This window comes from Oncorhynchus clarkii, chromosome 24, assembly GCF_045791955.1.
Source record: "Oncorhynchus clarkii lewisi isolate Uvic-CL-2024 chromosome 24, UVic_Ocla_1.0, whole genome shotgun sequence".
Taxonomy (NCBI): domain Eukaryota; kingdom Metazoa; phylum Chordata; class Actinopteri; order Salmoniformes; family Salmonidae; genus Oncorhynchus; species Oncorhynchus clarkii.
The window spans coordinates 1,236,060-1,263,151 of NC_092170.1; the positions used below are offsets into that span (position 1 = coordinate 1,236,060).

At 41.7% G+C, this 27,092-nt stretch overlaps 1 protein-coding gene across 8 annotated transcripts; it reads left to right on the plus strand.

Moving 5' to 3' along the window:
* On the plus strand, positions 1–19,699 carry LOC139382323 (E3 ubiquitin-protein ligase rififylin-like). 8 transcript variants are annotated; one of them, XM_071126248.1, is made up of 8 exons: positions 23–216; positions 1,833–1,976; positions 3,210–3,395; positions 4,057–4,473; positions 4,706–4,792; positions 9,131–9,341; positions 11,064–11,087; positions 13,370–13,816. In XM_071126248.1, the coding sequence occupies exons 3-8, from the start codon at positions 3,219–3,221 to the stop codon at positions 13,549–13,551; spliced, it is 1,098 nt and encodes a 365-aa protein (XP_070982349.1). In that variant the 5' UTR covers positions 23–216; positions 1,833–1,976; positions 3,210–3,218; the 3' UTR covers positions 13,552–13,816. The 8 variants fall into 8 exon arrangements, with proteins under 8 accessions (XP_070982351.1, XP_070982347.1, XP_070982348.1 ...); XM_071126246.1 differs by lacking the exon at positions 1,833–1,976 and having other exon boundaries at positions 6–216; positions 13,370–19,699; XM_071126247.1 differs by lacking the exon at positions 1,833–1,976 and having other exon boundaries at positions 22–216; positions 3,175–3,395; positions 13,370–17,199.
* The last annotated feature ends 7,393 nt before the right edge of the window (positions 19,700–27,092 follow it).

Sequence of the window (27,092 nt, forward strand, 5' to 3'; positions counted from 1 at the left end):
ATCAGCAACTCTCTGGGGCGATAGAAACTGGCCGGGGGAGTGTCACTGGCTAGAAGCACTTTCTTCCTGTTTCACTCCAACTAGCTAACTTCGATTTATTCCTTGTCATTTTGTGAGTGTCGGAGAACATTAGCTCCACAAAAGCCATCCTTAGCTCGCGAGCTACTTGCCAGCTGCTGCTAGCACGCGTTTCACGACCCCGGGCTTCGTGTCGAGGTAGCTATGTCGATCATTTCAACTCGATAAAGTTAGCAGCAGGAGCTAGCTAGCTTCTAACGTTAGTTTACTAGCCAGCTAGTATGGGCAGATGGTCTGCGTTCGCTAGTATCTGAACAGCTCAAATGTATTGGTAACTCAACGTAGTGAATTTACTTTTTGTGGTCTGTTAGTAGGCAAACAAGTGACTGACAACAGCAGATTAATGGGAACACGTATTATGAAAAAAAGCTAGCTACATTGATTTCGAGTCTTAACGTTACAGCTTTCTTTCCGGTCTTACTAAATATTTATTTGGGAGGATGATGGCGTGTCCATCTGTACGGGGACATCCCCCACAATTGTTTTGGTTCTGTGCCTCGTTCTGAGTGTGGTGGCTAACTACATACCGTATGTATGGGTGGCTATATCTGTTTGATTGTGGACCCTATGTCTTTGTTTTGGACTTTGCGACCCTGCAACTATTGCTGTCACAATGTAATGTAAGTTACAGAAGTTGAATTAATGTCCACTAAACCTAACTAACTAGGTATACGTAAAGCCTATTGTAGTGCAAACGGTGACAATTGAGACACACTTGCTGTGTGGGGTTTTGAGTAGTCGTAGTTCCTTTACAGTACACAAGTCATTGGACGAATGCTTCTTAAGTACACGGAGTTTCGTTAGGAGCTCCGGCGCTCGGGCTGAGCATTAACACGCATCGCTTGCGGTACGGTTTTGGAAGCATAAGGACTTCTTTCATATCAGCGAGAAACATTTTTTTTTTAAAGTTAAATTGATACACGCCTTTTTATATTGTTATTGTTCCCACACGGCCATCTATCCATGTTATACATCGTGTGTTTACTGAAGACTGTTAATTATTAGAATGCCAGAAACGGTACTTTAGTCACCGAAAAATATTTTATGTTTTAACTGCCAGTTAAAACAGTGTACAGCAGTGGAGGCTGCTGAGGGGAGGACGGCTCATAATAATGTCTGGAATTGAATGGCATCAAACACATGGAAACCATGTTTGACGTATTTGATACCATTCCCCTATTTCTGCTCCAGCCATTACAACGAGCCCGTTCTCCCCAGTTAAGGTGCCACCAACCTCCTTTGGTGTACAGTGTCTATTTTGCATTTGTGAAATTATTTTGTGATGTGAAAGTAAAGGGCTTTATGTTAATAGAACCGTATCGCAATTGATAATCGAGTCACGTTTAGATGGAGTACTTGGCTGTTTTGGCTGCCAGAGCAAGTCATTGTCTTAAGGAGCTGTTAGTTTCAGAGGTAATCTTGGGCTACCCTGACCTACGCCACTAAAGCCAGTCTACAGCCACTAAAGCCAGTTGGCATCAAATGGACACTGGGTGTGAAGTGTCTTTTTTTTTTTCTTCCATCCAACTGTTGCTTAACATTGATAGGGTAAGATAGCCTATATCAGGGCAGAATGTGCCTACTAGCCTGTAGGCTGCTACTTTAGAATAAGGAGGGGGGACAGCTGTCTTTCACTTTGTATTATTATCAATCAGAAAATGTAACATTACATGGACATGGTCAGACTAATGTTAGTTTTACAAGTGATTCCTTCATTGTACAACTAGGCTTCCTTAACTCTGCACTGCATTCAGGCGTGAAACCTTTGCAGTTGGCCCCTGGATGCCTGAGGCACCAAGTCACTTTTCCCTCAGCTGTTCTCCACTTGATGCAGCCTGGTGGCAGGCATTTCCTTAGCAGCAGCTGTTGTGGATCTGCCTTGCTGTTTGGTAGGCACGGTTAGTTCTGTCTTGTTTTGGTCTCTATGGCAGTGTGTTTGTGTGTAGCCTAGCTATTAAGTTCCACAGTGGAACCAGAGAATAAAACAAGTGACCGAGAATTGGCCCTGCAGTAGTTGAAAACTGATCAATCCTATTGTCAATTCTTGAGAGATTGAGGGTGTAGCCTAAAGTTAGTTAGTAGACCTCACCTTACATGCTGTAAGGCCTGTATGTATTCATAAAGCGTCTCAGAGTAAGATTGCTGATCTAGGATCCTTTTGACCTTTTTGATCATAATGAATATTATAAACCGGATGGTTTGTGCCCTGAATGCATATTTGCTGAAAAGCTTTGGTATATGACAAATGTATTTTTACTGTTCTAATTACGTTGCTAACCAGTTTATAAGGCACCTCTGGGGTTTGTGGTATATGACCAGTATACCACGGATAATGGCTGTATCCAGGCACGTGTAGTCATATACCACACTGCCTCAGGCCTTATTACTTACATATTGCTTGGACAGGGGGACTTGATCCCAGATCAGCACTCCTACTGAATGCCAAGGTAACCTGTCTAAATGACTATCACCCCGTAGCACTCACATCTGTAGCTGTGAAATGCTTTGAAAGGCAGGTCATGGCTCACATCAATGCCATTATCCCAGACCCCCTGGACCCACTCCAATTCACATACCGCCCCACCAGCCTGTGCTCCTGCAGCTCTGACTGAAAACAAGCTCTGAATTAATGATGGGAGCCTTACTTCTGGTAGCCAAAAGCCAGCTACCTGCTCTCCTTACTGACAAAAGTTTGAGGCCAACGCCATTCACTTCACATCTCTCATTTCAATTGCAACCCCAGTGTCATTGATTGAGCTGTATACGACATTGCACGTCCGAACATAATACCACCAATGCACTGTAACATCAGCACTTCAGTTGTTTTTGATATATCCTAGCCTACCTACTCAACCTCTCTTACAGCTCTTTCTCCACTGCATTACCCCAGCCCTTGCTCATGCCCTTCAAATAGCTCTAAAGTTTGCCCCACTCATACATACCCTGCCTCTTTAGTCACTCACTACTCACTCTGGTCATGATCTTGCCCATTCAACACATCCACAATCCTTACTCTTTTCTTTTTCTCCCACAAACTCTTAACTCCGTGGTCTGTCTTCACTAACCCACTCTCAATATTAACACGTGTGTGTCCAGGTGGTGAGACCATCTAAGAGTTGGTGTGTTTCCAGGTGTGGAGCATGTGGACGTCCTGCTGTAACTGGTTCTGTCTGGACACTGCCACGGTGGAGGAGAGCAACAGCAGCATGCGTCACCAGGCCTATACTAACTCAGGTTACAGCAGCTACCCATCGCCCCCACTCCCGGAACACACATGCAAAGCCTGCGGAAGCCGCTTCGTCACCCTTGCCAGAAAGGTAAAACACTCTCAGCCCACCCTTTCCCAAATCCGGCCTTTGAGGCAGGTTTTTCATCCATCCTCTCTAATCAGTGGTTAATTCAGACCTGGCCAATTAGAAATTGATCAACATTGATAAAATACTTATCCAGAGACAGGTGAACTCATGTATATCATTTTTATGTCTCTGTCCAGTGTGAATGAAGTTAGAGGTAGTTTCGTGAGCCCATACTAACTAGTGTTAGTGCAATGACCGGAAGTCTACCGGAACGGCTAGCTTGCTGAGAAAAGAGAACCAGCAATACTGCAGACCTCAAGGCTTGACTCTTGACTATCCATGCTGCTCTTAGCTTTTTTCTACACTCTACAATACCTCCATTATCTAGTGGAGGCATGAAAAGGGTAAAAACCAATGCAATGGTTATGTACTTTAATGTACCGGAACTAGCCTCAGGGCAAGATTTGAACAAGACGAGCATTTATGCTTCATGGTCTTCAATATCTAGACATTACGTTGTCAGTGTCTGGTTGCAGCTAGAGTTGGAGCAAAGCCTGGGACAAGTTTTAAAAGGAACTCTTTTGGTCCCTTAATTTACTGAATTATAACAACCAGGGAGGGAAAATATGCTAACAGACACATGATTGACAGTGATTGTGTGTCGGTCTACTCTCCCCCGCAGCATGTCTGCGTGGACTGCAAGAAGAACTACTGCGGCAGTTGTTCGGCCCAGCTTGAGCCCCGGCAACGCCTTTGCCACACTTGCCAGCGGTTTCACGGCACGCTTTTCGAGCGCACCGAGCTGATGAAGCTCAAGGTGAAGGACCTGCGCGACTACCTCCACCTGCACGAGGTCTCAACACAGATGTGCCGTGAGAAAGAGGAACTGGTGGAGCTGGTCCTGGGACAGCAGACACCATCATCCTCTGGCCCAATCATAAACCCTCTGACCCAAACACAGACCCCCACTGTGACCCAGCATGAGACAACTCCTCTTCCAGCCCCCACTACTACCACCACCACACCTTCCACACACCCCGACCCCACCTCCACAGACAATGTCCCTTCACAGCCGCCACCCACTCAGGAGGGCAGTCAGGTGAGGCCCGAACCCAAGAGAACCTACTATACCACACACGACTAACCCCTTACCCTTGTTTGTCTGTCAACCATTAATTTACAATTTTGTCCCTCACCTTTTGTGTTATGTAGCATTAACAATAGCTAGGTAATAGATTACTAACCTTCTGTATGGCCCCTTCAGTTAGAGCATGGCTAACTCTAGCTTGCTAATTAAGTGTTTTTGGTGTGTGGTGGGTTTTTGCTCGTAGACCCCGTCTGTGTTGTTGCCCTTGGGTCCTGAGGAGCCACTGGACACTGAGGGAGATACAGAGCTGCAGGGAGAGCAGGAGCTGCAGGTACTACAGCCTGACCCTGCTATAGTAGTACTGATGGCCCTAGCCATGGTACTACTATAGCAGCGATGGGAATCCTCTCCTTAGCCCTGGGCCTGTATTCATAAAGCATGTCAGAGTAGGAGTGCTGATCTAGGATCAGCTCCCCCCTGATTCATTAGTCTAAAAGACAAAACAATTATATGATTTTTAGATCAGTGCTTGATTTTATTTTAAAATACATCAAAATGTTAAACCAGGCAACAGATACATATACCAACATTTCAGAGGATTATAAACACAGTCTAAATACTTGTTTCCATTGTGGTCCTCTATTGGTAGGCAAGGGCTGCAGTTAAAAAACAAGTGACATGGGCACTGCCATAGATTCATTCGATCATACAGTGGCCAAATATTTAAAAGTTTACAAAATATAAAGGCTGTCTCAACATTAACCATGTCTTGCAGGAGTGTTTGAACCTACGACTGGCAGAAACAGTTAAAAAAAAAAAAAATCTGACGGGAGTTTGTTTCACTCTACCACTGCTGTATATAAAAATGTGTTCTGACCAGTAAAGTTCTTGAATCTATATGGCACAAAGTCTGTGGCACTGCCTCTGGTGGCGTAGGAATTAGTCCCTAACCACATAAAAATAGTTTTTCAGATATTGGGGGGACTGTACCCTACACAATTTTATGGGCCAACTTCAACTGAATGACCCTTTTATCAACTGATAGCCGCTGTAGTTCACAGAGCTGAGGATGTACAACATGAGCCTGAGGTCTAAGATTCAGAATGACCCTTGACATTTTATTCTGAGCTGTCTGTAGCTTGTTCTTGATAAACTTGGGGAACCACTCTACAGTACCAGGTAGTGCACACAACCAAAAATCAAAGTGAGGCTACACTAATGCTGCTAAAAGGGTTTTCATGGTCCCTTTGTCTAGAAAAGTATTTCAGTTCTTGGCTCATACTCTGAGACACTTCATGAATACAGACCCTGATCTCATATGGGTCTCAGAACCTGCTTAGGTTGCTAGATATATTTTTGTTTTTACTATGTGTGCCCTATACAGAATGAGAACAAACATTCTGTGAAATAGAGGCCTGTGACATTTACCAGATTTGACCTCCATTGACGCAAGATGGGTTTCCTCCTCAAAGCTTTTAACTGTGATGGCTAGAACCTGCTTTGGCAGGAAGTTATTGAAGGCTAGCATTCTCAGAAAGGGTAAAGGTTGATATGACGGATTTACTACGACTTACTATGTTAAATATTAACTCAATTTAGGAAGTTGACCGTTGTATTATTTGTTAGCAAATCCGCACAACCTCTCTGGTTAATGGTGGAAACTGGAATTGAAACGGTTTGGATCATTGTAAATATTAGAAAGAGGAGTGTCCTATAGTGCCAGTCAAAAGTTTGGACACACCTACTCATTCCAGGGTTTTTCTTTATTTGTACTATTTTATACATTGTAGAATAATAGTGAAGACATCAAAACTATGAAATAACACATGGAATCGTGTAGTAACCCAAAGAATTGTTGAACAAATCAATATATTTGAGATTCTTCAAAGTAGCCACCCTTTGCCTTTAACAGCTTTGCACACTATTGGAATTCTCTCAACCATCTTCATGAACGCATTCCAATTAACCGGTGTGCCCTGTTAATTTGTGGAATTTCTTTCCTTAACGTATTTGGGCCAGTCAGTTGTGTTGTGACAAGGTAGGGCCAGTATACAGAAGATAGCCCTATTTGGTAAATGACTAAGTCCATATTATGGCAAGAACAGCTCAAATAAGCAAAGAGAAACGACAGTCCATCATTACTTTAAGACATGAAGGTCAGTAAATCTGGAACATTTCAAGAACTGAACGTTTCTTCAAGTGCAGTCACAAAAACAATCAGGTACTATGATGAAATTGTCTCACATGAGGACCGCCACAGGAAAGGAAAACCCAGAGTTACCGCTGCTGCAGAGGATGAGTTCATTAGAATATCTGCACCTCAGATTGCAGCCCAATTAAAAGATTCACAGAGTTCAAGTAAAAGACATCTCAACATCAACTGTTCAGAGGAGACTGCGTGAATCAGACCTTCATGGTTGAATTGCTGCAAAGAAACCACTAAGGACACCAATAAGAAGAAGAGACTTGCTTGGGCCAAGAAACACGAGCAATGACATGAGACCGGCGGAAGTCTGTCCTTTGGTCTGATGAGTCCAAATTTGAGATTTTTGTATCCAACCGCTGTGTCTTGTGAGACGCAGAGTAGGTGAACGGATGAACTCTGCAAGTGTGGTTGCCACTGTGAATCATAGAGGAGGATCCACGGGTGCTTTGTTGGGGACACTGTCAGTGATTTATTTAAAATTCAATGTACACCTAACCATTATGGCTACCACAGCATTCTGCAGCAAAACGCCATCCCATCTGGTTTGCACTATCATTTGTTTTTCAATAAGACAAGACCCAACACACCTCCAGGCTGTGTAAGGGCTATTTGACCAAGAAGGAGAATGATGGAGTGCTGCATCATTTTTTTTATTTAACCTTTTATTTAACTAGGCAAGTCAGTTACGAAAAATCCTTATTTACAGATGACCTGGACTCCACAATCACCTGACCTCAACCCAATTGAGATGGTTTGGGATGAGTTGGACGACTGCAGGGTGAAGGAAAAGCAGCCAACAAGTGCTTAGCATATGTGGGAACTCCTTCAAGACTGTTGGGAAAGTGTTGCTGGTTGAGAGAATGCCAAGAGTGCCTCGGTGACACCTCGCACAAAGGGTGGCTGCTTTGAAGAGTCTCAAATATATAAAATATATTTTGATTTGTCTAACACTTTTTGGTTACTACATGATTTCATATGTGTTATTTAATAGTTTTGATGTATTCACCATTATTCTTGAATGAGTAGGTGTGTCCAAACTTTTAACTGGTATTGTATGTGTTTATTGTTCTTGGCTTCTGTGCCAGTCTGCCGTCTGTTCATTGTTAATCTATCATTCTCGCCTGTTATGTTGGTGATGGGTTAAGGGTTTTGAATGGGTGTCAGAAGGCCAGGGTTGGTTAGGTTTTTGTAAAATACGAGGTGGAGATAGACCAAGGATAATGGTTTCAAAACAATTTTACCTTTTTAATTGATCATTTTAATTTAAAATGTCACTTTAAGAGGTTACCATATTTTTGTACATTTTTGCCAACATGCATTACAAATGTATTACACCACATGTTTTAATGTATTAAACTTTGGCACATGCCATTAGGCTATAGGAGGATTGAAAGTGTTAAGATACGGCTGTGATAGTCAGGGTTGGGGTCAAGATATGCTCTGCGTTTGCTGAAGGACAAGTGTAATTTCAGACTTTTGAGACACCCTTTCAAATAATTTTTTCATCTTCATCTCATATGGTGAGTTTAGATATATTTAGTTTACTCATACTGTAGGACTGTTTTAGACCCTCCAGTGCCATTGTGCTCAGACAGAGTCCCATTGTAGAGCAGTGTTTTGTTGTTTGATGGCTGGCTCTCCATGTCTGCATGGTGTGCCCCATTATTCACATGTCTGTCAGAAATGTAGGCCCTTGTAGCCAAGCAGTAATCTATTCTTATCCCCACTGATGGATTTCAGCTTTGGCATGTAATGTGGCGTGTTGCCATTTCCTGCACTGTGGCTGTGAATGCCCCATGTGACTGACACTGTTCCTCTTAATACAGTTTGGGTTGGGGTAGCTAAACAAGATAGTTGATGTTCGCAAATTGTCGACCTAGAAATAGATCTCAAAGAACCAAAATCCATCTTGTGGTGTAGGTTCTAGGCCCGTCTTCAGTGTCTAAGAGCAGTAGTACTGATCTAGGATCAGTTCCCCCATGTTGTTAATAATAAGGTTCCAAAAAGGCTAAACTGATCCTAGATCAGCACTACTTTGAAATTCTTTATGAATATGGGCCCTGTTAACAGTTAGTGTATGGATGGATCCCTTTAATCAATCATTCTGACATTCAAACATGATGGCTGTCAATGTGATGTGATTGTTCATGATTTCTGTCTGACCTTAGAAAATCAGGAATAGCCTATCATTTGTGTCATTCCATTCTAATGAACCTGTAACCTTTTTCACTAGATTTTTATTTTATGCCAATCAAGCGCGCGTTAGGGAGGGTGCAACGTACTGAACATGGCTGTTAAAAAATGTCAGGAATCGAGCTGAATTGATACCTGACTCTTAAATGCACGAGTTGGTTATAGATCAATGCATGTCCGTTTTACAGGCCCTTAACACAATGTATCTGAACGTTCCACAACATTGTTCACTATTGAATGCAACTCTGATTTTGTTATGCTGTTGCTCAGTCCTCAGACACAGATGAGGTGCTGGCACCAGGCCGCAGGGCGTCGCTGTCAGACCTGGCCACGGCAGACGACATCGAGGCCCTCAGCGTCCGGCAGCTCAAGGAGATCCTAGCCCGTAACTTTGTCAACTACAAGGGCTGCTGCGAGAAGTGGGAGCTAATGGAGAGGGTCACCCGCCTCTACCATGACCAGAAGGACCTCCAGAATCTGGGTAAAGGAAGTTTTACCTGCAATGATTGTGATATATGGTTGTTTTCCCTACCGGCATCATAGTTGAACTGGGGTGTATTTACTAGGAATGAAACGGAATCTAACAGGACGTAACTGGGAGGGACATAGGACGAAGCTGTGCGGGACATTCTGAATTTGTCCAATAAGAACCTTGTTTTTGTTGAAAAAAATATTGTTGCAAAGCAGTTTACTACGATGTGCACTAATAAATACACCCCGGATAGTAAGTTGTTCTGGATAAGAGTGTATGCTAAATTACTCAAATTTAGGGGACTGTAATATGAGACATCTTTGAACTTCTATTACAGAAGCTCACTGTTTTCGCTTACTCACTTAGCTAGGTTACTGTAGGGCTAATAAACAGTGCAAACCCCTTGACTTTTTCCATATTTTGTTACAGCCTTATTCTAAAATGTATTTTAGAATAAATAACAATAGTCTCTCTGACAGAGCTCCAGAGTTATTCTGTGGAGATGGGAGAACCTTCCAGAAGGACATCCATCTCTGAAGCACTCCACCAATCAGGCTTTATGGTAGTGGCCAGACGGATGCCACTCCTCAGTAAAAGGCACATGACAGCCCGCTTGGAGGCCCGCAAAAGGTACCTAAAGGACTCTCAGACCATGAGAAACAAGATTCTCTGGTCTAATTAAACCAAGATTGCACACTTTGGCCTGAATGCCAGGAATGGAGGAAACCTGGCACCATCCCTACAGTGAAGTGTGGTGGTGGTGGCGGCAGCATCATGATGTGGGGATGTTTTTCAGCAGCATGGACTGGGAGATTAGTCAGGATCGAGGGAAAGATAAACAGATCAAAGTACAGAGATCCTTGATGAAGACCTGCTCCAGAGTTGGGGTGAAGGTTCACCTTTCAGCAGGGCAATGACCCTAAGAACACAGCCAAGACAACACAGGAGTGGCTTCGGGACAAGTCTCTGAATGTCGTGAGTGGCCCAGCCAGAGCCTGGACTTGAACCCGATCTAACATCTCTGGAGAGACCTCAAAATAGCTGTGCGGCTACGCTCCCCATCCAACTTGACAGAGCTTGAGAGGATCTGCAGAAAAGAATGGGAGAAACTCCCCAAATACAGGTGTGCCAAGCTTGTAGCGTCATAACCAAGAAGACTCAAGGCTGTAATCGCTGCCAAAGGTGCTTCAACAAAATACTGAGTAAAGTGTCTGAATGCGTGATATTCCCATGTAAATTTGCAAACTTTTCTAAAATCCTGTTTTTGCTTTGTCATTATGGGGTATTGTTTGTAAATTCAGGTGGGGGGACGACAATTATAATCATTTTAGAATAAGGCTGTAACATGACAAAATGTGGAAAAAGTGAAGTGGTCTGAACCTCCGATTCCCACTTCAACTGAGGCAGCAACACTGCAGGCTCCATGGCAACTTCCACCCCAATATGTTTGTAGTTTCACAAATTGTTGTGAAAATTCACAAATTATGGAAAGGCAGCTAATGATATGGCATGTGCATTTGTTTGTCTGATTTGAGGCTTGACACATGCAACATGAAATACCTCTCAAATGAAATGTTTTACTATTACTGAAGTTTATATCTTGTAAAACAACAGGGAATTTGTTAATTGACATTTTGTGGTTTTATTATATCATTTTTGAAAATGAATTGCATCATTCAAGGAAGTGTTTAACATGCTTTTTTTCATTTTATTCTTCCCTGTATCCTCCAGTTTCAAGTACAAATGACGGCACAGGTGAGCCCCCCCCCCCCCCCCCCCCCCGCGCGTGTTTAAGGCAATGCAAAGCTCCCCAAGATGAAAGCTGAAACTCTTCCGTTTGGCATGACAATGGTGAAAGTGCCTTGAACAATCAATTATGAGCTTTACGTATTATAACTCTCCGATTAATAAGTTGGTTGAGTGTTAACTTCTTATGGCTGCAGGGGCCTCAGTCTGTTGCTAAAATATGCATATTATTATTAATAGTATTGGATAGAAAACACTGTTTCTAAAACTGTTTGAATGATGTCTGTGAGTATAACAGAACTCATGGCAGGCAAAAACCTGAGACGAAATCCAAACAGGAAGTGAGAAATCTGAGGTTGGTCGATTTTTAACCCAGGCCTGATTGAATTCACAGTGGGATATGAAGTTGCACTTCCTAGGGCTTCCACTAGATGTCAACCGTCTTTAGAAACTTGAATGAGGCTGTGTTGTGGGACTGAATAAGAGCTGAATGAGTCAGGTTACTGGCAGAGAGCCATTTCCTGGTCACGCGCATTCCACATGATATCGACCTGCGTTCCATTGCTCCTCTAGACACAAAGGAATTCTCCGGTTGGAACTTTATTGAAGATTTATGATTAAAAACATCCTAATGATTGATTCTATACTTAGTTTGAAATGTTTCTTCGACCTGTAATATAACTTTTTGAAGTTTTTGTCCGAAGTAATGCTCGACCTGCACGAGCGTTTGGATATGTGTACCTAACGCGCTAACAAAAGTAGCTACTTGAACATAAATAACGGACATTATTGAACAAATCAAGCCTTTATTGTGGAACTGCGATTCCTGGGAGTGCATTCTGATGAAGATCATCAAAGGTAAGGGAATATTTATAATGTGATTTCTGGGTTCTGTTGACTACAACATGGCTGCTAATTTTATTATTTTTCTGAGCACCGTCTCAGATTATTGCATGGTTTGCTTTTTCCGTAAAGTTTTTTGGAAATCTGACACATCGGTTGCATTAAGGAGAGGTACAGTGGGGCAAAAAAGTATTGTCAGCCACCAATTGTGCAAGTTCTCCCACTTAAAAAGATGAGAGGCCTGTAATTTTCATCATAGGTACACTTCAACTATGAGAGACAAAATGAGAAAAAAAATTCCAGAAATCACATTGTAGGATTTTTATGAATTTATTTGCAAATTATGGTGGGAAATAAGTATTTGGTCACCTACAAACAAGCAAGATTTCTGGCTCTCACAGACCTGTAACTTCTTCTTGAAGAGGCTCCTCTGTCCTCCTCTGTCCGTGTTGCCCAGCAACAGCCCCAAAACATCACTGCTCTAGAGGAGATCTGCATGGAGGAATGGGCCAAAATACCAGCAACAGTGTGTGAAAACCTTGTGAAGACTTGCAGAAAACGTTTGACCTCTGTTTTTGCCAACAAAGGGTATATAACAAAGTATTAACAAACTTTTTTTTATTGACCAAATACTTATTTTCCACCATAATTTGCAAATAAATTCATTAAAAATCCTACAATGTGATTTTCTGGATTTTTTTTTTTCTCATTTTGTCTGTCATAGTTGAAGTGTACCTATGATGAAAATTACAGGCCTCATCTTTTTAAGTGGGAGAACTTGCAAAATTGGTGGCTGACTAAATACTTTCTTGCCCCACTGTATATCTATAATTCCATGTGTATAACTTGTATTATCATCTACATTTATGATGTATTTCTGTTGGATCGATGTGGCTATGCAAAATCACTGAATGTTTTTGGAACTTGTGAACGTAACGCACCAATGTAAACTCAGATTTCTTTATATAAATATGAACTTTATCAAACAAAACGTACATGTATTGTGTAACATGAAGTCCTATGAGTGTCATCTGATGAAGATCATCAAAGGTTAGTGATTAATTTTTTCTTTGTGCTTTTTGTGACTCCTCTCTTTGGCTGGAAAAATGGCTGTGTTTTTCTGTGGCTTGGTGGTGACCTAACATAATCGTTTGTGGTGCTTTTGCTGTAAAGCCTATTTGAAATCGGACACTGTGGCGGAATTAACAACAAGATTACCCTTTTAAAACGGTATAAGATACATGTTTGAGGAATTAAATTTATGAGATTTCTGTTGTTTTGAATTTGGCGCCCTGCACTTTCACTGGCTGTTGTCATATCATCCCGTTAATGAGATTGCAGCCCTAAGAAGTTTTAACAAGCTGTCTTTGGTCAACTGAGTACAAGCTAGTATTTAATGAAATGTGTTTCTGTGTAAGGGTGTTTTTTCCCTTGTTTCTTTCTCCCAGACCCCAGTGGTACCCCTGGCCAGGAAGAGAACCTGTGTAAGATCTGCATGGACTCTCCTATTGACTGTGTCCTGCTGGAGTGCGGCCACATGGTCACCTGCACCAAGTGTGGCAAGAGGATGAACGAGTGCCCCATCTGCAGGCAGTATGTGGTGCGCGCCGTTCACATCTTTAGAGCCTGAGACCTACTAAGCCTTGGGAATCCCCCCCCCCCCTTCCCCCCCGACTTGATACATGTGGCCTTAACACCCATAGGGCGGCAGGGTAGCCTAGTGGTTAGAGCGTTGGACTAGTAACCGGAAGGTTGCAAGTTCGAACCCCTGAGCTGACAAGGTACAAATCTGTCGTTCTGCCCCTGAACAGGCAGTTAACCCACTGTTCCTAGGCCGTCATTGAAAATAAGAATTTGTTCTTAACTGACTTGCCTAGTTAAATTAAAATAAAAAATTATATTAAAAAAAATAGGCTAGACCAGGGGTATTCAACTCTTACCATATGAGTTCTGGAGGCTGTTGGTTTTCTGTTCTACCTGATACATATTTGCATCTACCTGGTGTCCAAGGTGTAAATCAGTCTGTGATTAGAGGGGAACAATGGAATGAAAGCATTGGAACTGGCTTTGAGGTCCAAAGTTGAGTTTGAGGGGACTAACCTCCTCTCCCTCCAGTTCTCCACTGCTCTGATGGTCCTAGAGACCCAGAGTACTGGTTCCCCCTGCTGGAGGGATGACCAGGGATGATCAAGAAACCACACAAACCCAATGACTGGACATGGGCACTTCCTCCTTTTATTGACTGGACTCCTACAGCTCATATCTTAAAGCCGATGAGGATATTATGTCATATTATTAGAATAAGAGTGCCTAATAACATATATGTATTTTTCCTTTGGAGACCTACTACTAGTAAATACAGTAAGGGGTCATATATGACCCCTTACTGTATATGTATATGTATGTATATGTATGTATGTTATGTATGAAGGAACTGTGTGTGTGTGTGTACACACACACAGTTCCTTCGGAAAGTATTCAGAATCCTAGACTTTTCCCACATTTTGCTACGTTACAGCCTTATTCTAAAATGTATTCAGTTATTTTTTTCCCCCTCATCAATCTACACACAATACCCCATAATGACCAAGCAAATTGCTAATTTATTAAAAATATAAAACTGAAATATCACAAGTATTCAGCCCCTTTCCTCAGTACTTTGTTGAAGCACCTTTTGGCAGCGAATACAGCCTCGAGTCTTCATGTGTATGACTCTACAAGCAGATCCTCTCAAGCTCTGTCAAGTTGGATGGGGAGCATTGCAGCACAGCTATTTTCAGGTCTCCAGAGATGTTCGATCGGGTTCATGTCTGGGCTCTGGCTGGGGGTACTCAAGGACATTCAGAGACTTGTCCCAAAGCCACTCCTGTGTTGTCTTGGCTGTGTGCTTAAGGTTGTTGTCATGTTGAAAGGTGACCCTTCTCCCCAGTCTGTGGTCCTGAGCACTCTGGAGCAGGTTTTCATCTTGGATCTCTCTCTATTTTGCACCGTTCATCTTTCCCTCGATGCTGACTGGTCTCCCAGTCCATGCTGCTCAAAAACATCCCCACATCATGATGCTGCCACCATGCTTCACCGTAGAGATGGTGCCAGGTTTCCTCCAGACGCGACGCTTGGCATTCATGCCAAAGAGTTCAATCTTGGTTTCATTAGTCCAGAGAATCTTGTTTCTCATGGTCTGAGAGTCCTTTGGTGCCTTTTGGCAAACTCCAAGCAGGCTGTCATGTGCCTTTTACTGAGGAGTGGCTTCCGTCTGGCCACTCTACCATAAAGTCCTGATTGGTGGAGTGCTCCAGAGATGGTTGTCCTTTTTGGAAGGTTCTCCCATCTCCACAGAGGCGCTCAGTCAGTGACCATCAGGTTCTTGGGCACCTCCCTGTCCAAGGCCCTTCTCCACCGATTGCTCAGTTTGGCAGAGCGGCCAGCTCTAGGAAGAGTCTTGGTGGTTCCAATCTTCTTCCATTTACGAATGATGGAGGCCACTGTGTTCTTGGGGACCTTCAATGCTGAGAAAAAAACATGTTGTACCCTTCTCAAGATCGGTGACTCGACAAAATCAATCCTGTCTCAGAGCTCTACTGACAATTCCTTCGATCTCATTGCTTGTTTTTTGCTTTGACATGTACTGTCAACTGTTGGACCTTATATAGACAGGTGTGTGCCTTTCCAAATCATGTCCAATAACTTGAATTTGCCAAAGGTGGACTCCAATCAAGTTTTAGGAATAGGATCATCAATGGAAACAAAATGCACCTGAGATCAATAAGGTATTTCTGTTAATAAATTGGCTTTGTCATTATTGGGTATTGTGTATAGATTGACGAGAAACATTTCATTTAATCCATTTTAGAATAAGGCTGTAACGTAACAAAATATGGAAAAGGGGACGGGGTCTGAATACTTTCCGAATGCATTGTATAAGCCCCAAGTGCTCTTAATAATGGATTGGATTCATGTAACTGTTAGAGTTGAACCCCAGTAAAAGGGAAAGCAGTTACATTAGTGGTTGAGCTGAGAACACATCTATAGGATTTCTCCATGTGTCTGTCGTTACTCTGCATTTGGAAAAGCAGCAACATCCCCTGTGGTGGTCGAGTTTAAAAGCCTTAAGTCTGTTAAGGGTTCAGAGCTTGATAAGTTACAGTGGCCAGGGAAATACCTGCAGATTGGGGCTGGCTGGCTCACATTCTCCCAGCGTGCCGCTTGTGCATGGGGCCTCCAACTCAAGTCTGTTGCTGTGTGCCAGAAATGAAATGCGTGCTTGTTCTGTAACCCATAGACACTGCATACATTGTTTCTCAATTAAGCCAGTTGACATAAGCAAAGTTGACAGACGTTCACTCAATCCCTCTGCTGTGGAATCAGGTGGACATACGGTTTTAGTGCTTACACGTTAGCCTGGTCCCAGATCTGTTTATGCTGAATTGCCAACTCCTATGGTTATTGTCATGTCAAACCGAGAGTACCCTGAAGGAGAGGCCTTTTTCCCCCATGCAAACGGCACTACCCACCATACTTTGTACGTACACACTACGGGTGCCATGCACCAACGAGGAGAGCGGACCGTGAAGGTGACAAGGACCAGAGACGTCCTGACCAGCGCAACAAACTAATGAGGCAGAATTACTTAAGAAGCTTCTGACCTAAGGGGTTTACATGACAACGACCATAGGAGTTGGCTATACAGCACAAACAAATCCGGGGACCTGGCTACTTATGCTGACAGTGGGAGAGAATATGTGGATCAGTGGTCCTTCACTACTCCAACTATATCCAAGTGCTTTATCTATCCAATACTCAACCACTCGTTGACTGTATTGATATCTTTCAACATTGACCAAAGGCCCTTACCCATGCTATAGTATTTAGAATTTAGATAAATCCAACCATGTCAGGATAGCCTGGTGTTTAGCTAGATCTAGTTGTGCATAATATGCGTTTTCATGACACACGTACATGAAAGATTAGTTGTCAAAAGTACAAGCAGATATTTGGCATTGCCCAAGATGAAGGTTAACTCTTAAAGACATCTCATCTGTTTGGCTGTTTGGTTAAGTACCTTAACTCCAAGATTATTTAATTAATGGAGTTGAGTGCAGACTAGCGTTATTTAGAAAAAATATATATATATTTACGAACCTCCAACTCCGAGTCGCTGTGCAGTTGATATTTAAATTTTTTTCAAATTCTTAATCCCGTACCATGTTTGTCCTCTGTTTGCATGCCTTTCTTTGCTGAAATCCATACTTTTTAATAAAACTTAGTCAAATACAACCACTGACTGTTTCCTTTTTGAGATTTAATTGACACATGCGCATTCACGCTGAGTTGCCGTCTTAGAACAGCAATGAAAAAAACAGTCGGTTGTATTTTGATTAACGTGTAATTAAAAAGTAGGCATTTTTGCAAACAAAGGCCTGAAACAACAAAGATAGGTAAACGGTAAGGGTTTAAGAATTTAAAAAATTTAAGAATCGACTGCATAGTGAGTTGGGAGGTTCAATTAAACTCTAGTCTGTGCTCAACTTTGAGTTGAGGAACTTGGCTACCGTTTGGCATGAGTCTAAAGGTTCAACAATGGTGAAAGTGTCTTGAACAATGCATTGTCCATGATCAGCTATAGGTATAACTCTGATTTAATGACAGGTAGTTGAGTGGTATGCATACTCCAGTGCTAGACCTCCAGTCCCTCCCTATCCCTACTGACCATAATGAAAGAGACTCTTAATAAGTGGCTTTCAAAAACCAGCACCTTTATTCATGACAGTGAGCACACAATGTACTTTTGAAAATAATGCAACGTTGTGAAATCGTGTGCTTGATCGGTTAGATGGAAAATGTGTATTGTCAAGATGATAGAGCACTAAGCTACATTAAATCAATTAAGCTCTCTATAGCATAAGGAAGGAGTCTGGAATTAAGATGGCTCCCTTTTGTCCCAAATTTCACCCTCTCCCCAAAAATAGTGCACTATATATAGGGGATGGGGTGCAATTTGGGACACCGGCATTGTTTGATGAAAATAAGTGTACTTGACCTACAGTACCAGTCAAAAGTTTGGACACACCTACTTATTCAAGGATTTTTCTTTGTAGTGAAGACAATGTAGAAAATAGTAAAAAATAATCTATGAACTAACACATGGCATCATGTAGTAACCAAAAAAGTGTTAAAGATTCTTCTGAGTAGCCATCCTTTGCCTTGATGACAGCTTTGCACACTCTTGGCATTCTCTCAACTAGCTTAACATGGAATGCTATTCCAACCGTCTAGAAGGAGTTCCCACATGCTGAGCACTTGTTGGCTGCTTTTCCTTTACTCTGCAGTTGTCCTCGTCATCCCAAACCATCTCAATTGGGTTGAGGTTGGGTGATTGTGGAGGCCAGGTCATCTGAAGCAGCACTCCATCACTCTCCTTCTTGGTCAAATAGCCCTTACACAGCCTGGAGGTGTGTTGGATCATTGTCTTGTTGAAAAACAAATGATAGTCCCACTAACTGCAAACCAGATGGGATGGCGTTTTGCTGCAGAATGCTGTGGTAGCCATACTGGTTAAGTGCGCTTTGAATTCTAAATAAATCACTGACATTGTCACCATCACACCTCCTCCATGCTTCATGGTGGAAACGACATGTGTAGATCATCCGTTCACCTACTCTGCGTCTCACAAAGACACGGCGGTTGGAATCAAAAATGTCAAATTTTGACTCATCAGATCAAAGGACAGACTTACACCGGTCTAATGTTCATTGCTCATGTTTCTTGGCCCAAGCAGGTCTTCTTACTCCTTTAGTGGTGGTTTCTTTGCAGCAATTCGACCATGAAGGCCTGATTCACGCAGTCTCCGCTGAACAGTTGATGATTAGATGTCTGTTGCTTGAACTCTGTGAAGCATTTATTTGGGCTGCAATTTCTGAGGCTGGTAACTAATGAACTCTAATGAATGGAGCCAGTTTCATCATAGCGCTTGATAGTTTCTTCAAGTGCAGTCGCAAAAACATTCAGTTCTTGAAATGATCCGGATTTACTGACCTTCATATCTTAAAGTAATGATGGACTCATTTTTCTTTGCTTATTTGAGCTGCTGTTGCCATAATATGGACTTGGTCATTTACCAAATAGGGTTATCTTCTGTATACCACCCCTACCATGTCACAACACAACTGATTGGCTCAAATGCATTAAGAATAACTTTCAACAAGGTACACCTGTTAATGAATTGAAATGCGTTCCAGATGGACTACCTCATGAAGCTGGTTGAGAAAATTTCAAGAGTGTGCAAAGCTGTCATCAAGGCAAATGGTGGGTACTTTGAAGAATCTCAAATATATTTGGATTTGTTTAACCCTTTTTTTGGTTACTACAAAAACTATTTCATAGTTTTGATGTCTTCACTATTATTGTACAATGTAGAAAATAGTAAAAAATAATGGAAAGCCTATGAATGAGTAGGTGTGTCCAAAATTTTGACTGGTACCATATTTTTCTTACTGATAAATGAGGCCTTTTGAATTTATATTTACTTGACTTGATTTTTAGGTTGCGATTAGATTTTTAGCATCTGCGAAAGAGTTCATAAATACCATTGAATTTACGGGCCTTGAATTTACAGATGTGACTTGTCTTTATTTTCCACCAGATCTCTTAACAGCATTTCGAGCCAAACATATTTTCTTAACTGCTTTGATACATCTCTGAAAGACTCTTTAATATAAAAACTACCAAATAAATGTAGGTACATTCTTCTGAATTTCTTCTAATAAAAATATTTCCACATTTTCTTTGTCTTAGGCCTATTATTTACCCCGAGAGTGTCACAGTAGACTATGAATGGTGATAACTGGTTTTTCCAGTCTGATGACTCGGGTTGGGGTGTGTGTGCATGTACGGTAAGATGGAATCCCATGAGTTCACCTCACTTAAAGGGAACTTCTCAGATTCCTATAATGACCTCGACTATAATGTAGTGCTCTTTGAGAGGATGGAGCAGCTGTATTTTGTTACAGATGGTTGCTTTCTGCTCCATAGTGAAACGTTTGTCAATCAGTAATTAAACTAAGCAGTCCAAGTATTTAAAATGGACTCATGGTATGCCTTCAAGAAATTATTTGGTCCTAGTGTTTTACAGTTTGAATGATCCTTTTTCTGGGAATGCCTTCAAACTAATTGTAGAGATGTAGTGTTTTTGTATTTGAATATGCAATAGATTATTACAAATCTGAAGTGCGTCAAGCACATTATTATACCCCTCAAGCACATGCCAGAGTAACCATACATAATTTGATATACTTGTATTTTGTCTGATTTGACAGATAGCAACTGGTTTCATTTTCACTCATTCAAACAGTATCTGCATTTTCAACACAATGTAAGACTATCAATTTGGTATAAAGACTAATAATTTTGTAGACAGCCATATATTCTACTTTCAATCTACAATGAATGCAAGGTTACAGTGAGCAAACCACATCCTGGTACATGGAGGGCATTTAAGCCAATAGACACTAGTGCCACCTTATGGTAACAATGATTTACATAAACATTTTAGTCATTTGGCAGACACTCTTTTCCAGTGACTAACAGTTAGTGCATTCATCTTAAGGTAGCTAGGTGAGACAACCACATATCACAATCATAGTAAGTAAAACCTTTCCTCAGTATAGTCAGTACTAGTAAGATGAGTGAGAGTTGCATAAAAGGAAAGGCAAAGGTGTTTTTTGGGGGGAGAGGAGGTGCTGTTTGATTTTTTTTAATATGATTTTATTAGGATCCCCATTAGTCGATGCCTATGGTGACAGCTAGTCTTACTGTGGTCTGACACAACGAAAAATACCTTACAGACAAAATACTTTACAATTCACATATATTTAAAAACAATGTGTGCACATCTATCAGTTACACATACTTGTCAGTACATACGCACCAAAAGTCAGTCACTTGGTGGAGAGAGGTTGTGCTGTGAGGTGTTGCTTTATTTGTTTTTTGAAACCAGGTTTGCGTTGACTTGTGCTATATGAGATGAATGGAAGTTCCATGCAATCATTGCTCTGTATAATACTTTACATTTTCTTGAATTTGTTCTGGACCACATTGGTTTGTTCTGGACTGTGAAAAGACCCCTGGTGTAATGTCTGGTGGGGTAAGTTGACTATGCCAGGTATTCCCAAACTGGGGATACGCGCGATGCCATCGGGGCCTGTCAAATTTATATATGAAAAAATATATAATATAAATATATTATACAGTGCAGTACAGTATTCGAAAGTATTCGGCCCCCTTGAACTTTGCGACCTTTTGCCACATTTCAGGCTTCAAACATAAAGATATAAAACTGTATTTTTTTGTGAAGAATCAACAACAAGTGGGACACAATCATGAAGTGGAACGACATTTATTGGATATTTCAAAAAATTTTAACAAATCAAAAACTGAAAAATTGGGCGTGCAAAATTATTCAGCCCCCTTAAGTTAATACTGTGTAGAGCCACCTTTTGCTGCGATTACAGCTGTAAGTCGCTTGGGGTATGTCTCTATCAGTTTTGCACATCGAGAGACTGACATTTTTTCCCATTCCTCCTTGCAAAACAGCTCGAGCTCAGTGAGGTTGGATGGAGAGCATTTGTGAACAGCAGTTTTCAGTTCTTTCCACAGATTCTCGATTGGATTCAGGTCTGGACTTTGACTTGGCTTAACACCTGGATATGTTTATTTTTGAACCATTCCATTGTAGATTTTGCTTTATGTTTTGGATCATTGTCTTGTTGGAAGACAAATCTCCGTCCCAGTCTCAGGTCTTTTGCAGACTCCATCAGGTTTTCTTCCAGAATGGTCCTGTATTTGGCTCCATCCATCTTCCCATCAATTTTAACCATCTTCCCTGTCCCTGCTGAAGAAAAGCAGGCCCAAACCATGACGCTGCCACCACCATGTTTGACAGTGGGGATGGTGTGTTCAGCTGTGTTGCTTTTACGGCAAACATAACGTTTTGCATTGTTGCCAAAAAGTTCAATTTTGGTTTCATCTGACCAGAGCACCTTCTTCCACATGTTTGGTGTGTCTCCCAGGTGGCTTGTGGCAAACTTTAAACGACACTTTTTATGGATATCTTTAAGAAATGGCTTTCTTCTTGCCACTCTTCCATAAAGGCCAGATTTGTGCAATATACGACTGATTGTTGTCCTATGGACAGAGTCTCCCACCTCAGCTGTAGATCTCTGCAGTTCATCCAGAGTGATCATGGGCCTCTTGGCTGCATCTCTGATCAGTCGTCTCCTTGTATGAGCTGAAAGTTTAGAGGGACGGCCAGGTCTTGGTAGATTTGCAGTGGTCTGATACTCCTTCCATTTCAATATTATCGCTTGCACAGTGCTCCTTGGGATGTTTAAAGCTTGGGAAATATTTTTGTATCCAAATCCGGCTTTAAACTTCTTCACAACAGTATCTCGGACCTGCCTGGTGTGTTCCTTGTTCTTCATGATGCTCTCTGCGCTTTTGAGGGACCTCTGAGACTATCACAGTGCAGGTGCATTTATACGGAGACTTGATTACACACAGGTGGATTGTATTTATCATCATTAGTCATTTAGGTCAACATTGGATCATTCAGAGATCCTCACTGAACTTCTGGAGAGAGTTTGCTGCACTGAAAGTAAAGGGGCTGAATAATTTTGCACGCCCAATTTTTCAGTTTTTGATTTGTTAAAAAAGTTTGAAATATCCAATAAATGTCGTTCCACTTCATGATTGTGTCCCACTTGTTGTTGATTCTTCACAAAAAAATACAGTTTTATATCTTTATGTTTGAAGCCTGAAATGTGGCAAAAGGTCGCAAAGTTCAAGGGGGCCGAATACTTTCGCAAGGCACTGTAAAATATAAAATATTTAAAAAAATATTATTCAAATGTAATTATAAATGTAAAAAAATAATTAAATTAAACCATCTAGTGTTCAGCAAAATAACAGCACAATGTCAAATACAGGTAGCCTAGTCAAATAATTAACATCCAATCACATTAACCGTTACTCTCTCACGGGAAACCACTCTTGAGCAGACATTTAGAAACGTAACATGACAATAAGCCACAGGACAAATAAGCCACAGGAGTTTTTGAGCGAGAATAAAGATGACTTTTGAGTAGTAAGTCATGTATAAAAGCAACAGATACCATTAATAAGAAGGGACTAGAAGCGTCTTATATGGTGAGCTACCTAGTGGCTAGGACAGGCAAGCCCCATACTATTGTGGAGGACTTAATTCTTCCTGCTGCTGCGGATATGGCTGGGGCAATGCTGGGGGAAAAGGCCCCAAAAAACTATACAGACAATGCCTTCATCAAACAACACTATTTCACGATGCATCAGTGACATGGCAGGAGATGTTTTGAAACAATTACTACTTTGCATAGTAGAGCATTGTACAGTGGGGCAAAAAAGTATTTAGTCAGCCACCAATTGTGCAAGTTCTCCCAATTAAAAAGATGAGATAGGCCTGTAATTTTGATCATAGGTACACTTCAACAATGACAGACAAAATGAGAAACAAAAATCCAGAAAATCACATTGTAGGATTGTTAATTAATTTATTTGCAAATTATGGTGGAAAACAAGTATTTGGTCACCTACAAACAAGCAAGATTTCTGGCTCTCACAGTGTTATACATACACAAAACCATAACCCCAAGTATTTTATTCTACTTTTATTTATTTTCACTCTGTCCTTCACTTGTTACCTGTATTAATGGCACCTGTTTGAACTTGTTATCAGTATAAAAGACACCTGTCCACAACCTCAAACAGTCACACTCCAAACTCCACTATGGCCAAGACCAAAGAGCTGTCAAAGGACACCAGAAACAAAATGGTAGACCTGCACCAGGCTGGGAAGACTGAATCTGCAATAGGTAAGCAGCTTGGTTTGAAGAAATCAACTGTGGGAGCAATTATTAGGAAATGGAAGACATACAAGACCACTGATAATCTCCCTCGATCTGGGGCTCCACGCAAGATCTCACCCCGTGGGGTCAAAATGATCACAAGAACGGTGAGCAAAAATCCTAGAACCACACGGGGGGACCTAGTGAATGACCTGCAGAGAGCTGGGACCAAAGTAACAAAGCCTACAATCAGTAACACACTACGCCGCCAGGGACTCAAATCCTGCAGTGCCAGACGTGTCCCCCTGCTTAAGCCAGTACATGTCCAGGCCCGTCTGAAGTTTGCTAGAGAGCATTTGGATGATCCAGAAGAAGATTGGGAGAATGTCATATGGTCAGATGAAACCAAAATATAACTTTTTGGTAAAAACTCAACTCGTCGTGTTTGGAGGACAAAGAATGCTGAGTTGCATCCAAAGAACACCATACCTACTGTGAAGCATGGGGGTGGAAACATCATGCGTTGGGGCTGTTTCTCTGAAAAGGGACCAGGACGACTGATCCGTGTATATTTGGCCACCCAGTCCCTTCCACAAAACTATCTAAAATTGTTGAATGAGTTTCCTTGAAACAATAGATATAATATTCCTTCTCTTTTAGCCAGGTAAATACTGATCTTCTTTTGTTTTTATCTGCTAAGCCATGTGATTCATCCTATATTTTCCCTAACATCTCTGACCGCGTTTATCTATCTGTCTTGGCTGCGAATAGGCTACTTGCAGTAGGCCTATAAAACAGATAAGGACTTCTTAGTGTATGCATTGCTCAGGTGGGTGTCTAGGGTATAGGGTTGGGTACCGTTCCATCATGATAAGATAATAAATAAATAATTATAATTTATTTTACAATGTAAACTCAGCAAAAAAAGAAATGTCCTCTCACTGTCAAATGCATTTATTTTCAACAAACTTAACATGTGTAAATATTTGTATGAACATAACAAGATTCAACAATGAGACATAATCTGAACAAGTTCCACAGACATGTGACTAACAGAAATGGAATAATGTATCCCTGAACAAAGGGGGGGGGGGTTTGAAATCAAAAGTAACAGTCAGTATCTGGTGTGGCCACCAGCTGCATTAAATACTGTAGTGCATCTCCTCTTCATGGACTGCACCAGATTTCCCAGTACTTGCTGTGAGATGTTACCCCACTCTTCCACCAAGGCACCTGCAAGTTCCCGGACATTTCTGGGGGGAATGGCCCAAGCCCTCACGCTCCAATCCAACAGGTCCCAGACGTGCTAAATGGGATTGAGATCCAGGCTCTTCGCTGGCCATGGCAGAACACTGACATTCCTGTCTTGCAAGAAATCAGGCACAGAACGAGCAGTATGGCTGGTGGCACTATCATGCTGGAGGGTCATGTCAGGATGAGCCTGCAGGAAGGGTACCACATGAGGGAGGAGGATATCTTCCCTGTAACGCACAGCGTTGAGATTGCCTGTAATGACAACAAGCTCAGTCCGATGATGCTGTGACACATCGCCCCAGACCATGACGGACCCTCCACCTCCAAATCGATCCCGCTCCAGAGTACAGGCCTCGGTGTAACGCTCATTCCTTCGATGATAAACACGAATCCGACCATCACCCCTGGTGAGACAAAACTGTAACTCGTCAGTGAAGAACACTTTTTGCCAGTCCTGTCTGGTCCAGTGACAGTGGGTTTGTGCCCATAGTTGTTGTAGATGATGTCTGGTGAGGACCTGCCTTACAACAGGCATACAAGGCCTCAGTCCAGCCTCTCTCAGCCTATTGCAGACAGTCTGAGCACTGATGGAGGGATTGTGTGTTCCTGGTGTATCTCGGGCATCCTGTACCTGTCCCGCAGTTGTGATGTTCGGATGTACCGATCCTGTGCAGGTGTCGATACACGTGGTTTGCCACTGCGAGGACGATCAGCTGTCCGTCCTGTCTCCCTGTAGTGCTGTCTTAGGCGTTTCATAGTACGGACATTGCAATTTATTGCCCTGGCCACATCTGCAGTCCTCATGCTTTCTTGCAGCATGCCTAAGGCACGTTCACACAGGTGAGCAGGGCATCTTTCTTCTGGTGTTTTTCAGAGTCAGTAGAAAGGCCTCTTTTGTTTTCCTAACTGTGACCTTAATTGCCTACCGTCTGTAAGCTGTTAGTGTCTTAACGGCCGTTCCAGAGGTGCATGTAAATGAATTGTTTATTGGTCATTGTACAATCATGGGAAACAGTGTTTAAACCCTTTACAATGAAGATCTGTGAAGTTATTTGGATTTTTACGAATTATCTTTGAAAGACAGGGTCCTGAAAAAGGGACGTTTCTTTCTTTTACTGAGTTTATATACCATATCTGCAAAATTGAAAGCTCTCTCTGTCACAACACCTGCTTGCAGACACACATGGGCACTGGCACTTGCAACCATTTTCACTCACTTTTCCAAACACACACCCCACCTTCCATCAAGATACACCTGCACATACCCACATACTGTGTCTTCTATGTCCTCTGTTTGCTGTGTTTTTATCCCTACCATGTTGATTCCTACCTAATTTCGGACTTTTGTGTACGTTTGTGTTCCAGTTCCTTATATTTGAAGAAATATTATTTCAATAATTATCCTTTCTTCTCATGCTGTCTTTTATCTATTTATAAATACTATGAATAAAAGTTTAATACAATTTACTTTACAACATTCCCTATCTTGAATTGTATAGTGTATTTGTAATTGATTTCTTTATCAATTGTTGTTTTTGTTTTTTCCCAGTTTTTTTTAAATTACAATCCCTACCATGGATTGTATTGGGTGTTCCATTATTTGACTCCTCTATGGGAACTTTGTATTATTTAGAATAGCCATAGAGAATTCTTAGTGTCTCGTAAAGTTGGTTATCAATGTACAGTTTATCGACTAGGAGAGTTACACGTTTCCCTTTTAGTCTATTCACCTTGAATGAAGAGTGGGTTTGCGGCGTTCTGCAATTTTTTTCAGGAACTCTCCAAAAGATTTCTGAGGGAGTGCACACATGCGGCTATTCTATGTTTAGTGGTTAACAAATAAACAGATCCTCATATATGCTTAATTTAGAGTTATTTATGCATCTTTAGTTATGATACAAATGTTGGGCTGCATGATGCGACTAATGAGAATTTGAAAAAAGTTGCATGAAAGGCATGAGCTCTGCTCTGTTTCTTGTGCAGGCTGCACACGTCTCTCATTCACAATTTGACAAGCACTTAATATAATAATATTCTTACCCAT